Genomic DNA, 18,202 nt, shown 5'->3' on the forward strand with positions numbered 1-18,202 from the left:
ATCATCTCTCTGAGATGAAGTATACAGAGAAGTCCCCAAACCTTCTGTGAACTAAAATTCCAGGAAAAGCCTGTGATAACAGATATGTTTACGGGTTTTGTGATAGTTTTTTATTTTTGTTTGTTTGTCTTCTTGTTTGTTTTTTGCTTTAACAGAGTCCAAATTGCCTTAAGTTTCTCTGACTTAAACTGTGTCTTTGTTTGGATTTAAAATAGATCTAAAATTAATTTTGAAATAACACCAAGGCACCCTCATGAAAAAACATTATCAATTAGATAAATCAAAAAGACAACTCTAAGAAATGCCATAGTGTGTCCCTCATTTGAAGGTGGGTGTCTGGAATAGTTTATTTCAGTTTCTGATTTTCATGAGGCCACCAGAATTTTGAAACAAACAGATTCTTCTAAAAACAACTAATGGATTCCACACCTACTAATCCAAAAGAATTTTCTCTTTAAAGAGTAACTGTGGTCTCCTGTAGCAAATGCGAGACCATAATCCACAATCATTCAATTTTTTAAAATTCAGTTCCCTATAGAGTACATTTCAATTGAGTCATATAAAGTATAGTAGGTATTTTGTATCAAGAATGTTGGAAAACAAACTCCAATTGTCAACTATTCAAAGACTAGGCAAGAATAACAATATCGTTTATCATTCTGTGGCAACAATATTTTTCCAATCTGCTTTCTGCAATGATTTATTTTTTAAACCTCAAAACAGGACAATAATTATATTAAAAAGTCCTGCCCTGAATATTTTTGAGATTCATAGCCATGCTCACAACCTGTTTGCACATTGTATGTGACGTTGGACAGGTTCTGCTAGCATCTGGTAAGCAGAAGACATAAGAAGCTGTATTAAATAAAGACTCATTTGCATCTTTGATGCTTTTGTTGTGTTTGACAGTCTGGGCTAGTCTGTGTCTCTTCTAACAGTGGTCTTTTACAAGTCATAAAACAAAAAGAAATTGAATAAATAAAATTGTAAACCAAATCAGCTATATCAAAATTGTTACTGAAGTGTTAAAGGAGAATTTATGATATGATAAAATGTGTTTTTTAAAAACATTACAGCATTAAGTAAAAGTTGTAGTGTGAACTCCTTAGCACCATCATTTTAACGTACTAATAATAAGTAGAAATGGGGACCCTGCAACAATCCAAATATGATTTTTAAATATCCATGAGTTCTGATGCTGACAAGGTCAGAGGCCTGCATGCGTGATTTTTGGAAATTTTAATTATAAGCTACAGAAAAATAAAAATGTAATGTGTCCTCATATGTAAGCTTTAAAATGCCCTTAAATTTTATCCATCAGACGATCCCAAAGAGACTTTCCAGCAAAGGTATTGTCAGACTCAATAAACAGTTCCTCCACAGATCTAGCTCCTGTCTGTGCAAAGTGTAGTCTGTGGACCATCGCTACCACCTACCTGGGAGCCTTAGACATGTAGACCCTCAGGACTCCCTTCAAATCTCCTAAGCCCACATCTGAATGTTTGTGAGGTTCCCTAGGTGATTCGGTGTATACATCACTGTCTGAGAAGTGTCACTTTACGTTAAACGGTTCCACCTGTCTGGGTACATCTTAGCATCCGTCAAACTGAGCCATGTCAGATGTCAGAGAGCTAAAAGAACATCTTCAATCTTAAACAAAAACTTATGCTTAGAACCGAAGTCTACCTACTAGTGAGGAGAATCATGCCCTTAGATCCTCGGCAGAGACCTGAGTGGAGCCTTTCAGCTGGGTGTTACTGAGGGATCAATCAATAACTGATTGGCTTTGGATTGTTTTCAAACATGGAAGAGCCACAGGGAGAGAATTTGAGACTTGCTTTGAAAAGTGGGTAGAGAATGATAAAAGCCTGACTGTGTAAACAGACCAGAGGAAGGGTCCATATTTAACTATAGTGAATGCAAGCAAAGTTTGTGCTCCACGTTTGTGTTTGAGCATCACTGTTCATGGTTTTGTGAAGATGTGTTTTCCACTCTTATGGACCCAGTATCATAGGCATGAAAAATATTAGGCAGATAGTGAATAAAAGTTTGTTTTCAGTCTTGAGGCTTGAACCTGACCCTTGCACAGATTAGATGAATCATCTTTTTATTTCTTTATTTGGAGACAAAGTCTCACTAAATTGGCCAGGATTAAGTTGAACTCACTCAGTAGCCCAGATAGGCTGAGAAGCTAGGACTACAGACCTGTGCCATCAGGCCCAACTGTAACTTCTGAAGTGTTTACTATTACTGTTATTATTATCATTACTGGTGTGTGTGTGTGTGTGTGTGTGTGTGTGTGTGTGTGTGTGATGTATGTGAGGAGTATCATAGCATGTATGTGGAGGTCAGAGAACAATTCTGTAAAATTAATTCTCTCCTTGAACCTTTTACATGTGTTTGGGGGATGGACTCAGGTCTTTAACCTTACATGGCAAGCATCGTTACCCACTAAGGTCTGTCTATCTCCCTGGACCCCCGCTGTATCTACACTGGAAGGGAAAGCAGCCACTACTGTGCCTGAAAGTGAAACTCTCATGGGAGTTTCAGGGCAGTATACATTCCTTGGGAGCCTATTTTACACCAGGTACTGAGAATTAAGTAATGAATACAACACTGTCCTTGAACTGTTGGGTTTTTTTTTTTTCTGGTAACCAGGCAACCATAGCAATAAATTAGGCTGTACAATGGAAGCACACAGGATGGTACACTGGGGTGGTAAAGAGCTACAGTCCACTGTCTGACTCAACTAGTCACTGCTTTGTTCAACCACATTTATTGGGCCGTTATTCAAGGCCACACGCTAGTGTTTGTGGCTGAGTATAGAATGCTGATGTTGGAGATTGTAATATGCTTCCAGGTTGAAATTATCCTGTATTTCATATACCCTACTTGGGACACTGAGTCTTACCCATCAGATAAATGGAAAATACTAAAGTATTTTTCTGGAAGTTACTGGTCTGATTTGATGTTTAAGATAATCACTTTTGGGATAGTCATAATTGATAACCAGAGAGGGAATGGCAGGTGGACAGTTGAAGACTGGATCTGGAAGAGCCATTCTTATGAAGTTGTCTGCATTTATAAAATTCTCTCATTTGTTTCTTGTTCATAAACATGTAGTCAAATATCTGGCCTGTGTAGAAATGTTATAGTTTGACTTTTTTTTAATATATTCTGTGGTGGGTTTTTTCTTTTTTGAGTATACATAGTTTTCTTTAATTTACTGTCAGCACTATAACACCTTTCTGTTGTTACTTTGCAGCTATGGACACTTGTCTTGATCTTATGGCCAGTCATTATTTTCATAATTCTGGCTATTACCCGGACAAAATTTCCACCAACAGCGAAACCAACTTGTAAGTAAATGGCTGCTTGTTTCTCTAATGTTCGTATTCTACTGCAAACTTTTTTAGTGCCATGTTAGTGCCCCATTCTAAACTTAAAATTTTAAGATAGCATTTCCTTTTGGCAGTAGTTGCATAAACAGTTTGTGTGGTTTTCACTCCTAGTTCTCCAAATCAAAAAGTGGACTCTGGGGGTCAGGGTGGGGAACACAAGACACTGGGATGAGAAGGTGGTACAGACAGGGGATGGAGGAGAAACAGGAGAGGTGGGAATGGGAGGGTGATAAAAGCACAGCATACACATGTTTGAAATTCTCAAGCAACAAAACACTGAACCTGAGAAAGATGTGGTGATACATGTTTATAACCCCAGCACTTGGATGTCAGGATGACAGGAGAATTTTGAGTTACATGTCAACCCAGGATTCACAACAAGGCATTATCTCAAGGGAGAAAAGTAACACTGCAGTTCTGTACATATGAAAGTTATCTAGAAAAACATGGAGCAGAGAATGAGCTTAGACCTTCCTGATTTATCTACATCAGAAGCCTTGCCATGGCATGATTACACAAGGCAGCAACTGTAGGCTCAGGCATTCTTTACTCCCATAGTAGAAAACACAGACTCGTATTTGATCAACTGAACAAATAAATAAACACTTCTGCTCTTCACTGCTGAGAGCTGAGCCCTGTAAACGTGTCAACGGATTTCGTTTGAAGAAAGGCTGTTTCCAAATTAGGGCTGTTTCATGTCTATGAAGTCACTGCCTGGTTATAAAGTGGGCAGACTGCCTAACTCGCTCCATTATTTTCTTTTGGATCTGATACGAAGATGTAGAAAGGACTTGGGAAGTCTGAGCATCAGACAGAGAGCTTTGAGCCTCAGTCTTTGGCTGGTACGGCTATCATAATATTGCTGTTGATAATTTCTCATGGGGAATAGTTTCCTTGGTTTAGGAGTAAGCAATGTTTCAAAATAGCAGCCTCCTAAAAAGATCCATCTAAAACAACTTTACAAAACTAACATCAAATGACTATGACAATTAGCAGATACAATGCTGAATTATTTTTTGAAGAGTAACACACTACTGACTTTTAAATACAGTGATTTTCAGTCACCTAGTCCCAGAAATAGGATGAGACCCATGTGGTGTCTACTTTAATCATGCATAATAGGATAATCCAGAAAGTATCAATTCAGTTAGTGTGAAGCATTTAAACTCTTGGTGTTAGAATAAGCAATTTCTTACACCTGAATAGCATCCTTTTGTTTTCTGCAGGACTTTCCCATAAGTCATTATACAAAGTTGTCAAAGAGAATTTAATAAGTTGTTATTAAAACAGTATGCTTTCATTTTCTGTGTTGTCTATGCGTTAGCTCTTTGAAACAAAGTTATTGTGTGTTTAATGACTTGTGTATTATATATGTATGCTACACATAAAATATACATGTTAAATGTATATGTAATTACATATAATATAATATTATATAATGTATTTGGATACATACAAATAATTGAATATATATTATATGACAGACTATAGCAATAGAGCAATCAATGTATAAGCAGGACAATGGAACTCAAGATATTCTACTTTAAGATGCTGTGAGTTGATTCACTGATAGTGTCTGGAGTTTACTGGAGCCCTTCAACGCATTTTCTCCAATTTCTTATTTTTAAGGCTTTTCCACCCAGTTACCTAAAATTCTCTTGTGAAACTTTCAGGAGAGAAATGTAAAGGTTTGGGAATGAGCAGTCTTAAACTGACTGGTGCCACCTGATAGGAGTTAGAAACTCACAGGAAATGATGCAGAGGCCTCAGCATCTCACGGAGCTGGCAAGAAACAAGAAAGAGTGTGAGAAGTGCCTCCAGGCCTAATCTGGAGGGTTCTGAAAGAAACATAGTATCAGATGAGAAACCATTGTAATATGCAGCTATTGCACACTGTAGTAGTAAATCCTGTCTGAAGGTAGAGAAAAAAGCTACAGGAGAGTTCAAACACTGAATGTGTATTTGCTAGCCTCTTAGACAACATACACCTTGTCAAAAAAGTAGCTAATTGGTTTGCTATCAGAACCAAAAAGGGAACTGTTCATGTTATGCATGAAACCCCCAGAGCCCTGAGAGATTCCTGTTTGCCAAAATTTGGTCATGTGGACTCAAGAGAAAGGTATTGGAAACTGGTTATCTGTGCTGGTTTTGGAGATTTGGAGCCTCTGTTAAGTACCTTAAACAATTCTTTCTCCTAAATAAAACTCAAAGAAAAATGTGTTCAGGATTTCAATTCATAATTCATAGACTATAAAACACAATTGTACTATTGAAAGTGTTGTTCTGGGGAGCAAATCAGAGCATCTGAGACTAGTATAGAAGAAATGGCCCAGTCAATCCCAACCCTCACTGCCTGACAGTATAAAACATAACTCCTCAGGGACAGTTTGGCTTTAGGTATTTTTATGTTGCCTTAGTTGTCCTTGGTTTAGGTCTCACATTTATTTATAATGTGAAACAATGAAAGCTGGCTAATAGAAAGTAATAATAAGTAATTATTGATCTCATATTTTGGAGACAGGCCCTCGGGGCATGATGAGTGCATTACTCATTTCATAACTGAGAATGCTGATCACATAGAAGCCAAGAAACAAGTAAGGTCTCACATTAATGAGTGGTGATGTCTGACCTAGGTGGGCTGGCTCTAGACTGACATTAAGCTACTGAAAAATCAATCAATCAATCAATCAATCAATCAGCCAATCTTTCCTTCCTTCCTTCCTTCCTTCCTTCCTTCCTCCCTTCCTCCCTCCCTCCCTCCTCTCTCCCTTCCTCCCTCCCTCCCTCCTTACCCCTTCCTTCCTTCCTTCCTTCCTTCCTTCCTTCCTTCCTTCCTTCCTTCCTCCCTTCCTCCCTCCCTCCCTCCTCTCTCCCTTCCTCCCTCCCTCCCTCCTTACCCCTTCCTTCCTTCCTTCCTTCCTTCCTTCCTTCCTTCCTCCCTCCCTCCTTCCTTCCTCTCTTTCTTCCTCCCTCCCTCCCTCCTTCCCCCTTCCTTCTTTCCTTTCTTCCTTCTTTCCTGTATTCTTCAAGATATGTTTTCTCTGAGTGCTCTGAGTGACCCTGGCAGTCCTAGAACTCACTCTGTAGAGCAGGCCGTCCTCAAACTCACAGAGATCCATCCACCTCTGCCTTCTAAGTACTGGGACTAAAGGCATGCACCACCACCGCCCAGTTAATCGTAATTCTTACATCTAGTAGTTAGTGCTTGGTTTTTATGTCACATCATGAATGTCAGTAAAAGAGGACTAAACATCAAGGCTTAAAAATATAAGCAGTTCTGTCATGAAATCAAGAAATATAAAGTCTTTGTGAGGAGCATCTCAGAGTCTTCCTTGCTATTAATCTTTAGTGTAGCATTCATTGACTCACTGTGTATCACTGAGGCTATAGTATCACAGAAGCCAGATCCTGTTTTAAAGAGGTAAAACCCTTTCTGGGCTATACTACTGGTTGGGCAATTGCATAATAAGGATGAGGCATTAGACTACACCCTTTGATGAAACTTGGTCACGATGACTATGACATTTGTAATTCCATGGCCACATTTTGCTCTCAGAATAGCTTGGCAGAACTGTAGGACTCTATAAACCACTCAGAAAAAGATAATAAGTAATTCTCAAAAGACTCCCTCTGTAGTATTTTTGATGGCTGGGCACCTGAAGAAATCTGAACTTACTCTTGTTATCGTCTGTCTCCGTCTATGACTCCTTCATGTTGCAACAAACAGCTCTTGCATATTGCAAATCTCAGGGAAAGAAAACCTCCCAAGCCTGGCAGGCAGGCCCTGATGCTTCTCCTTCATTCCAACAGAAAGGGGCCATGATGCTAACTTTGAAGTTGATCCAACCTCTTGCAATCTCCACATGAGGGAACTTGTCAAGAGATAAACTTCAAAGTGCAGATGCCAAACTTAAGAGTAAATGAACCTCTCCAGCACACACACAGACTAAGCTGAGCTATAATGTACCATGGCGTTTTCTTATACATATACCAAAAAGGTCCAGGGCAGCTGGATGCTGTGGGAATGTTGGTTAAGACTAATATAATCCAGTCTTACTGAGACCAGTAAACACAAAAGAATGCAGTCCTGACTAACAAGCCATCACATTTTCTTGTGTGTCATTTTAATAAGTATTTTCAAGTGACTGAAAATATTGCTGAAAGCATAATAAAAAGTATTACCACATACAGAATTAAACCTCAAATATGTTAAACCTAACATTTCCTAGTATACCTTCTTTCTTAGAGGGTAGCAAATTCATACCTCACAGGTTAGAATTGATAGGGGCTGGTACTAGGTGGGGGTTAATTGAACTACACCAGTCTACACTATCATAAAGTTATATTAAATTCTGTCCATCCAGATGTGACGTCAGAGCTTGGATGTTAGATCAGCTAACCTTTCTAGTATGTGTTTTGACCATCAAAGCATACCTTTTGTATTTATAGACACATGAAAATAACAACAGAAAACATTTACTAGATACTACTATGTGGTAGACACTACGCTCAGTCCTGTGCTCATTTGATCTCAGTTAACACATCACCTCTTCGAGCTATTTTGAAAGTTAAAAATTTGGAAGCAATCTAATGTTAAGAACTCACCAATGTTCACAGTACAAACCTGGATTTTACCTAGTTTGCACCTACACATTGCACATTTATCCAGCTTGTAGGTGCCAACCATCAAGAACCTGAGGTTTGCCTCAGTCTTTCATTTCTTCTGCCCACCATCTACCAGTACATCCATAGATTGACAAGTGACCTCAATTGGTGTTTTTACCTATCAGCAGGTCTAGGAAGCAATGGAGTGGGTGGGTGGGTGAAGGAGCACCCTCTTACAGGCAAAGGGGACGGTGATGGAATGGGGGATTTGAAGAGGGGAGACTGGGAAGGGGGACAGCATTTGAAATGTAAATTAAAAATAACCAATAAAAGGGGAAGAAAATATTGATCAAGGGCAGGTCTGTGGGGTTCATGTACGTTGCTTTAACCTGATGCCTGAATTGTTAAGAAGAGGCTAGTGAGTCAATTTATGCTGAAAGAATCTATGAGGCATCTCTCAGGTGAGAGTTAAGAAAGTCAGGGAGATGAGACTTTTTTTTTTTTTCTGTTGAAATTCCCAGAGGTGTTTTCACTAAAGGGAAGTTTTGCACGTGTGAAGGATTCCAAGTTGTATCTACTCTTTAGCACTCATTCGAGTCAATGAGCTGTTGAGTTCATAACTTGCTTACTGACTTAATTGATTTAAAATGTATTAATTGAACTTGGCCATGATGGTGACCTTTGCATGTTTTTTTCTGTTGGGGTGGGGGGTTGGGTTTAGGGAAAATGAGAAAGAAGGTTGAAATTCTTGGTCACTTGGTCTTTGTGGTTCCCAGGATGGGAGGATTTTGTTCTGGAAAGATCGTGACTCAGCATGACTTACCATGTGTTGGGCATTGCCCTATCTGACTTCCCCATTCACATCTGTTCCAGCACCTCTAGTCAGTCTCCTAGCTTAGAAGAAACATTTGAGTCATCTTGGATTTCTCTCTTTTATTGCCTCCCATGACCAGTAGCTCCAGTCAGAGTCTGTCTTATGAAATGTATCCTCGAGTTACTCGTACATTTCCATCCTTCCTCTTTGCCTCTGACATCAAAACTGCATCATCTCATGCTTGGATTGATTTCATGGCTGAGAGGGGTTGGGTCATACGCTATTTCTGTCTTTCGATACATATCCTAAAATACTCTGTGTTCAAGACAGGATTTTCTCAACTTACCTACTTACCATTCTGAGGTAGGATGCCTGTGCTTAAAGAGAAGATATCCGGATGGCTGGCCTCATTCTATGTTCCTTCTCATTGGGTTATATCTTTTACATCCTCAAGGCCTATTAGAATATAAATTCATATCTTAGCTTCTAACACTTTCTGATTACTTAAATTCTAATCACTTTCACTATACCTGTCATTGACATATTAATTTATAGTTTCATTTGCATGATTGGTGACAACTTTAACTCGCTTATCATATAGGGAATGTATTGACAGCAGGGAGCAATTCATAACATTACAGTAATGTCAGATACAACTCAGTTCCTAATATGTTGGAGGTTGGTCTGGTGCTGTTATGTATTAAAACGCTAAATACTGGCCCCCATGATCTGGTTGCTCCTGAGCAGATTCTCACATACATCAAGTAATGCTATGTAAACCCAATTTAAAACTAGTGGTTTTAAAACTAGTTTAAAACTTCCAATTTAAAACTTCCCAATTTAAAACTAGTGGTTATAATAAAGTGGTTACAGCCAATTACTGGGGAGAATAGAAGAGGCGGGGCTTCAGTTTCTGAGCTGGGAGACGGGTTGCAGGTAGGAGAGAGAAAGAAAGAGAAAGGAGGGTAAAAGAGGAAGAAGACAGAGAGAATAGGAGGTCTCTATTAGATGTGATATACAATCCCCAAGATGGATTGCTGGGGCAGAAGTAACTGTGGGGCAAGATTCAATCAGCAAGTATTTTTGGAAGCACAGCTGGAAATTAACAGTCTAGTGAATAGAAATATAGATTGGAGGTAATCTCGCAATAATTACATTAAAACTAACTAAATAAATTATAGCCCGAGTCTCATTCATTTGGAAGCTAACTGAGATGTTAATAATTTAATTATTCTATATTTGGCACCAATGTGATGAACAAACAGTAGTCCAACAAGTCAAAGATGATACAGGATAGAAGATTGTTATTGGAGACTGGATTGTAAATTCACTTTCAAATGAGGGTAAAAACACTCTTGTGTGAATACGTGGTGTGTGTAAGTGGCCAATATCTTGTTTGGCTTTGATTTTTACTTCCCAGATATGAATGAATGAATGTGATGGTGTTATCAGGAAAAGGGAAGGGACATAGGAGGAATTGGTATGGTGGAAAGCAGGTAACTGTATGTCTTAATTTTTAAAAAAATTAACATGATAAAAGTAAAGAACTAATGAAGAAAAATTAAAATGCCAAAAATGTCTATAATGCTTACATTGAAAATGGAAAATACAGTCCCATTACTCATCCCAAACTAGGTCTGCTTTGATATTTCCATCACAAATATTTAGAAATTCTAAATTCATAAGAGACATCGGCATTTTCTAGGTAGGAAAGTTAACAATGAGCACACTACTTAAGAAATATCAGAAAATTCAGGAATAGTCTCTAAATCCCATACCCAGTCTCTCAATATTAAAAAAAAAAAAAAAAAAAAAAAAAAAAAAAAAAAAAAAAAAAAAAAAAAAAAAAAAAAAAAACTGTTAATGGTCATTTTGAAAGCTGTACTGAAGAGAAACTCTGGGAGACACATAGAGACAAGATGGAGATGACACTGGATCCTGCTTCTCTTGGTGTTCTTCTCAGAGCTGTTTGAAGCAAGAAGAGGCTGTTGTGAGCTCAGCTCTGCCCGACTCCTCAGCAGCCAGCTGCAGCTCTTGCTGTCAGAGGCCCATTTCCCTAGCTCCAGCTTGAGTCTCTCACATTGCAGACAGGCACACCCTGATTCCAGACAAAGTGATGAAAAGATTTCTCAGCTCATGTTCTCTTGAGTTAAGAACACAGAGTTACATCAAACAACCATAAATGCTTTTAAAGTACAGGAGAAGTTGGTTCATCCAGGAGAGACACAGGATAACGAATAGCTGTTGATTGCATCAGTGGGCTTGTCTTATTTTTACTCTCTATTCATTCCACATCAGCCCCATGTTGAGAGTTTGGCCTGACAAACTTCCCAACATGCTCCACTCAAGTTTGATATGGCAGCCCCACATCTTCTCTTTCTCATTGTTTTGTCTTCTTCTTCCTTCAAAATAAGAGAGGACCTCCTGTTACTCTCACACAGGAAACACGAGTGTCCGAATCTATAGGTGAGAGTAACTGAGTAATTATTTTAAATGCTCTTATAAGAGTAGTCACATCACTTCCTGAAGTTGCCAATCTCAGTTGCCACTCAAAGCTGAGATCCAGAGTTAAGGTATTAATCTACCTAATTCTCCTTCACCTACTGGAGAGCAGACAGCCCAGACAGGCTCATGGGTGAGGGATCAGTGACACAGTTGGCTGACCACATCTTCCCAAGTGACTGTTCATTAAAACTTGCTTCCAAGCATCACTCAGGAAACCTGGCCTACCAGACTTTAGTCATCCGTGATACTCTTGCTGTTTAAGTTTTTCATTGTTTCTGATTAGGTCACATCACGTCCTATGTCTTTGATAAATGAACCCGTGTATTTTTAGAGCAAAATAAGCCATGTGGAAGAAATGTTATAGTGTACACTATTCTCTTTCTCAGTTGGAGTCTGAGGATTAATATAAGAACACCCTACAACATTTTCACATTTTTACACACTTGTTTTGCTTACACACTTACATAATTATAATCGGGATAGACTTGCTATTATTGTGAGAGGCAATGTAGAGGTTGAAATCACAGATTCAGTTGAGATTGCCTCTTTAAACATATCTTGGAGAAGTCTATCAGATGCTCTGAGCAGTTCCTGGCACTGTATAATGATGTATAGTTTATGGAGTTACTGTGTAAATTAAACAAGTTAACAATACTTATGTGCTCAATCCTGAGGTACAGCAGCTTTAGTTATGGATATTATTATTTTTGTAATATCATATGTAGAATCAAGCATCAGTTATTAAACACTGGTCATTACTGAGAGAAGAGGAAGAGATGACTGAAATTTCCCAACACATATTCATGCCGTCACCACGTATTTAAAGGGTGCTTGTTAGGTATCTGGAGCACGCACAGCAACATGTCTCGACGCGTGTAGTAAGTACATTAGAAATGCTAAGTACATTAGCTATGCTCATCCCACAGTGTCGGTAGGTCTAGGAGCAAAGGCACCAAACCAAACTCAATTGGTGACTCTACCTAGGACTTGGACCGGGGTGTGGCAGGGCAGAGGCAGCTCAAATGCACACATTTGGCAAAAAGCTCAGGATAAAAGATCAATTCTATTTTAATTCAATTATTTTAGAAAATAATGCAAAAACTCAATAATGACAGAAGCATCAGCATTTAGAGTAAAATCAGAGTCACCGTTGCCGATTTCTCGTTTGCTGGAGGCTCTACTGTGGCCCCCATATGGCTCAACATAGAACACCCAGAACAGCTTTGTTGTAGTTGTGTCTCAGCAGGATACTTGAAGGACTGTGGGAGTCTGAGGTTAAGACTGAGCATCTTCCTTACAGATACCAGCTGCTGTGGGTGGGGACACAGGGCAGGAATTCCAGGCCTATTGTCCAAGGAAGGTGCTTATTAAAAGTGTAGGTGATGGAACTAAAAGTATTTATCTTTTTTTGAAGGGCGTGGGAAGCCAGTGGATATTTTAAAAACTTAATTTATTTTATTTTATACCATATGTATATTTTTCTGTCCAAGCCTATTGATAAATAAAATAGTTATATTTGTATTGTGAAATGCGGAAGTCCTGAGTTACTCTAAAGAGAAGCATTGTTATCGGTTCACTATACAGTTTATGACAAAGCACACAGTACACACACTCTCACATACACTCCCACACATGCATACACACATGAATACACACACTCTCACACATGCATATACATACTCTCACACATGCATACCCATACTCTCCCAATGCATACACACACCCACATATGCATATACACACACTCACACATGCATATACATACTCTCACACATGCATGCACACACTCTCCCAATGCATACACACTCACACATGCATATACACACTTATACATGCATATACATACTCTCACACATGCATACACACACTCTCCCAATGAATACACACTCACACATGCATATACACACATTCACACATGCATATATACACACTCACATATACACACACTCACACATTCATATACTCACACTCACACATGCATATACACACTCATACATTCATATATGCATACTCTCACACATGCCTATGCACATACTCTCACACATGTATATACACACTCTTACACATGCATATACACATTCTCACACATGCATACATACATACTCTCACACATGCATACATACTCTCACACATGCATATACACATACTCTCACACATGCATACACACTCTTATACATACATACATACATACATACATACATATATACATACATACATACATATTCTCACACATGCATACACACACATCCATCTTCAGACCACTAGGCTCAGATGTCCTGTTACATCAGGAGGGGACATGACCCAGAAGTATAGGCACAGGTGACCCAGTTGGAAATGGAGTTCCAGTTTGGAAACACCTTCAAAATCTCTTTATTGGAAATGCTAGAGGTCTGAAATGTCTGTAGATTTCTCTTTCACAGTTATTTCTCCAGTTTTTTTCTTAACACCCTTTCTTCTATCCTTCACTTTTCATATTTTTAAATTCAGAGAACTATTTTTTTTTTTTTATAACTTAGAAGCTTTCCATACAAGGCTAGTCATGCTTTCTAGATTCAAACTATCCAAACGAAGTTGGTGCAGTTTAAGACAGATGTGAGTAGAGAACCACATTAACTAAAGGGAAAGAAAGCAGGACTCATGTGCTTAGTAGTTTTCTTCTTTGTTTTCTTTCTCTTAAAGAGTACCGCCAGGTCGGTGACAAAGGATATAGATGCTCACAGTGTCCTAAGCAGGTGCTCCTTCAGAATAATTTTCAGTTAAGTTATATGTTCAGAGGAACATGGTTTTACATCAAGAACAATGAGAAACATCAACAACTCCTCCATATTTTGAAATGGCTGACTCATATGGAAATCGTCTAAAGATGTCTCCAGACAGTCACATCTCTAAGGATGTGTGTCTTGTGAATAGGATCCATCTATTCTCAAGTTGCTAATAACCTAATTTAAGAGTGAAGAAACACACACTGCCTGCCATGATAGCTTGAAAATAAAAAGGTTAAATATAACAGCATTTGGTATAGTCTTGTGCACAGGATAGTCATTCAAATATTTACTCGTTAATTAATAGAGCTATACACGGGGGCAATAAGTATCAGTAATCAAGTGCTGATCAAGCAGTGTTAACAATGAAGTCTACTGTAAGTTAAAAATAATACAACATCACTTATAAGTTAGGATAAAATTAAGTTATGTTTGGAAGGGAGAGCATAAATATGCAACAAGAAAAGGTAAAAATTTTGGAGACAGGAGTTCTAGAAGTAACTGGCTAATGAAAGAAAGACCCATTTGACCAGAGTATGATGCCTTGCTGGAGAGGAGGGGGGAGGGGCTAGGGTGGAGTTGGATCTTGTAGCGTTTTGAGTTCCAGATCTAGAAGTGTGCTTTTTATCCTATAGTATGGACACAGTGGAGGTCTGTGGGCAGTTACTTACTTTTTCATTTCTCAATGTAGCCAATAAACTAAAGGAAACTATAAATAATTTTCTTCTGCCCAAATCACTTATATTAATATCTACATAAATGTTCCTATCATTAACTATGTGGACTACTTGTTACTCTATAATAGCATTTCTTTCCACCCCCAAAGTTCATGGCAGCAGGAATGAACTTGCCCACTCGTTCCCATGGATTAAAAATTAGGGAGTGACTTTGCTGTGGGCGTGGCTCAGAGTTTCCCATAATCTTGCATCAGGATTTTGGCGAGGGCTGCTGTGATCTCAAGATTTAACTGGGACTGGATCTTTTTCTGAGGCAGATTACTCCCATGACTGACATCCTGTTATTAGCTGTTGGTGGGTAGCCTTGGTTTCTCTCTGACAGAGTCCTCTCTATGGGTTGCTCAAGTGTTCTTCATACTTGGCAGCTGGATTTTCCCAGAGCTTGCAACCCAGGAGATAACCAGATAGAAACTTGGTGTTTTCTTTTATTTAAAAAATGGTGGGTTTTTTTTTTTTTTTTTTTGCATATGAGAATGTTCTGGCATGTAAGTATGCGCACAACGTGTATGCCTGGTATTCTTAGAGGACAAAGTTGGGTGTCAGATCCACTGAGACTGGAGCTACGGATGCTTGTAAGCTGCATGTGTGGGTGCCAGGCACCAATCCTGGGTCTTCTGCAAGAACACCAATTGCTCTTAACACTGAGCCTGCTCATTTCTCTGGCTTCAAAGACTTGGATTTTTGTGACTTAGCTTCACCAGCCTCACCTTCTGCCGCAGTCTCTAAAGCCAGTGACAAGTCGCCAAGTCCAACCTTCATCCAGGGGCAGGGGAACAAGATTCTGATCTCTGAAGAAGAACTTCCAAAGATCCTAAGAACAGATTTTGCCAACACACACTAATCTGGTTCAATGGTGTAGTAAAAAGACACACAAGTCTCCTGTGCTTGAGAAACGTGGCCTGCCATGACAGAGATTGCCTAATGTATAGCACAGTGCCTACACATTGAGGCCTTCATTACATAATTTTTGAACTATAACTATTTTATAGACGAAGATATTTATGTTTTAGAGATGTTACCGACAGACCTCACCAAGTGTGAAAGCCAAGGTTTATTTCAGTTTTCCCGTGCACATCTGCTTTCCACTCACTGTGTGATAGGTCAGATAGGATCACTCTTGGCTATTAGCTATGCTCGCCTTGCTGTTGGGAGAGCTAACAGAACCACTCTCTGGAATGCTGCCCGTTATTCCGTAGTCACCTGCCAAATATTTATTGAACAAATGGGTGAATTTGGTGCAACAATAACTGAGGCTAGTAGTATAAAGAGGTCTATTCAAATTTACTTACAAGTCGATGTGAAACAAAGGCATACAACTGGGTGTGCTTCCTTCTTATGTAGGGACTGTTCTGTTACATTCATTGGAAGGATATCATGTTCCGAGCTCAGAAGTTACATGCTAAAAATACAAAGGACAAGAAACTCCTGTATTTGGAAAACTTTTATGATGACTTCAAGGAAGGACTTTGTGGCAAATGAACTTGTGTCATAACGTTATTTTAGACACAGTTAATCATCATCATCATCATCATAATCAACATCTTGAGACAGGGTCTTACTATGTAGGATTCACACATTAGCTGTCCTGGAGTTTGCTATATAGACCTGGCTTACCTCTGTTTTCTGAGTGCTGTACTAAAGGTATGCATCGCTGTGTCTGGCTAGACACAGTCTTATTAAGAGTAGAAGTGGTGTGTGTGTGTGTATGTGTGTTTGTGTGTGTGTGGTGTGTAGGGGGTCTAACAAGTGTAAGCAGCTGGAATTCCTCTGGAAGACTCATTTGCATTGACATGTAACCCACAAAGGAAACCAGATGAGTTAGGGGATCAGATGCTATGCTGTGTCTCTCAGCTACCTCTCTATGCAACTCTAACATGAATTATTATGGGAAAATTGCACTAAAATTGAACCTAACTACTGTGCAAACTTTCCTCACTATCTGTGAATCCTGTTTGCTTTAATATTATGTATCTAGGCTTTATTTTTAAGTAGAGTTCAAAAACTGAGAAGGTAAAGCACACGGTTTTGTGACCTGGATTATATTCCTTCCAAAAGCAACCCAAAAGCTGAAATTTAAGGTCATCATTTTGTTGGTCTATATTTAGTTTTATGTGGAAATCTTGCGTTAAATGTATAATCCAGGAAGTAAGCCCCAGAAACAAGTGCAGTGCACAGGCAGGCTGTCTGCCGTTATTATCAAGGCCGCGTTAGCACAGGTAATGTAGCCAAGCATCCTGAACAAGCAGTGATCACATTTCTGAAATGGACATTAAACTTCAGCTCAACTAAAGCCCAAAGCAAATGAACAAGAATGGGATTAGACTCATTTAAAGTACCAAGAAGGATGCTTAAAGTATTAGAGCCATGATTGCAATACATGTTTTACTACATAGATTTCCATATATGTTAATGTGGATGCCCTAAACATTCAACTACTCTTTATTTGTATTGCGCACATGAGTGTGTGTGTGTGTGTGTGTGTGTGTGTGTGTGTGTGTGTGTGTATACACTATGTATGTGCCAGTAACTGTGGAGGCCAGAAGAGGGTAATAGATCCCCTAGAATTATGAGAATTTGATATAGGTGTTGGAGTCTGAACTGGGGTACTCTGGAAGAGCAGTGAATACTCTTAATCAGTAATGTATTTCTACAGGCCCCATTCAGCTACTTAACGAAACATTCTTCTGTTGTAGTGCTATGTGGGCTCTGAAGGAGAGCACAGAGTTCTTAGATGAAAATGTCTATAGTCGGTTCCCGCTAAATCTAAAATCCATAATCTACTATATCATGAACTCTAACAGTAGGAACAAAGAACCAAAATGCATTGAGGTTAAAAACAACAACAATGAAATCTTTCAGGCTCAAGAAGTTAGGCAAAGCTTAATATTCGGAAGGAGACTTGGGGAACAGCGATAGTTGGGTTCTCGTGGAGAGAAATAAGGTTTATCAAGTAAGGAAAGGAGATAGACCCAAATCATGATGGCGAGGATGTAGAGTGAATAGAGTTATATCTTAGGGCTAATTTTTTTTACTCCTTTTCTACCCATCCCTTACAGCTGTAAAAACCTAAATATCTGTAGGATTTGTTTAATGTGTATTTCTGTTTTCTCCTTAAAAAGTCTATGCCGAAGGATCTTTCTTACCATAACACATCATCAGTATTTATTAGTATGTCACAGACCAATCATGCAGCCTGGTTCCATTAGATATCAGCAGGAAATACATTTGTATGTGTAAGATATGACGAGGTGCTCAGGATCCTAACTACTAGAGGGAAGATATTAGGATACATTTCTCTAAGCACGGGGCAGTAAGATCTGGCGTTCTGTGCATATTAATCAGACTTGATGAGAAGACTGGATCAGGATAAGAAAAAGT

At 38.9% G+C, this 18,202-nt stretch overlaps 1 protein-coding gene and 1 long non-coding RNA gene across 2 annotated transcripts in view; one reads left to right on the forward strand and one right to left on the reverse strand.

Moving 5' to 3' along the window:
- Abca12 (ATP binding cassette subfamily A member 12) overlaps nt 1-18,202 on the forward strand; it is a 165,416-nt gene that overhangs the window by 9,473 nt on the left and 137,741 nt on the right. The window contains exon 2 of the mRNA XM_034498585.2: nt 3,266-3,359. Within this exon, the coding sequence (XP_034354476.1) occupies nt 3,266-3,359 (94 nt within the window). The remainder of the gene's footprint in view (nt 1-3,265; nt 3,360-18,202) is intronic.
- LOC143441620 (uncharacterized) lies at nt 12,376-16,391 on the reverse strand. The gene is made up of 2 exons (XR_013109187.1): nt 16,114-16,391; nt 12,376-16,024 (listed from the first exon to the last, which is right to left on the reverse strand). It is a non-coding gene; the product is annotated as an uncharacterized LOC143441620 (long non-coding RNA).

Source organism: Arvicanthis niloticus, chromosome 3, assembly GCF_011762505.2.
Source record: "Arvicanthis niloticus isolate mArvNil1 chromosome 3, mArvNil1.pat.X, whole genome shotgun sequence".
Classification (NCBI taxonomy): Eukaryota; Metazoa; Chordata; class Mammalia; order Rodentia; family Muridae; genus Arvicanthis; species Arvicanthis niloticus.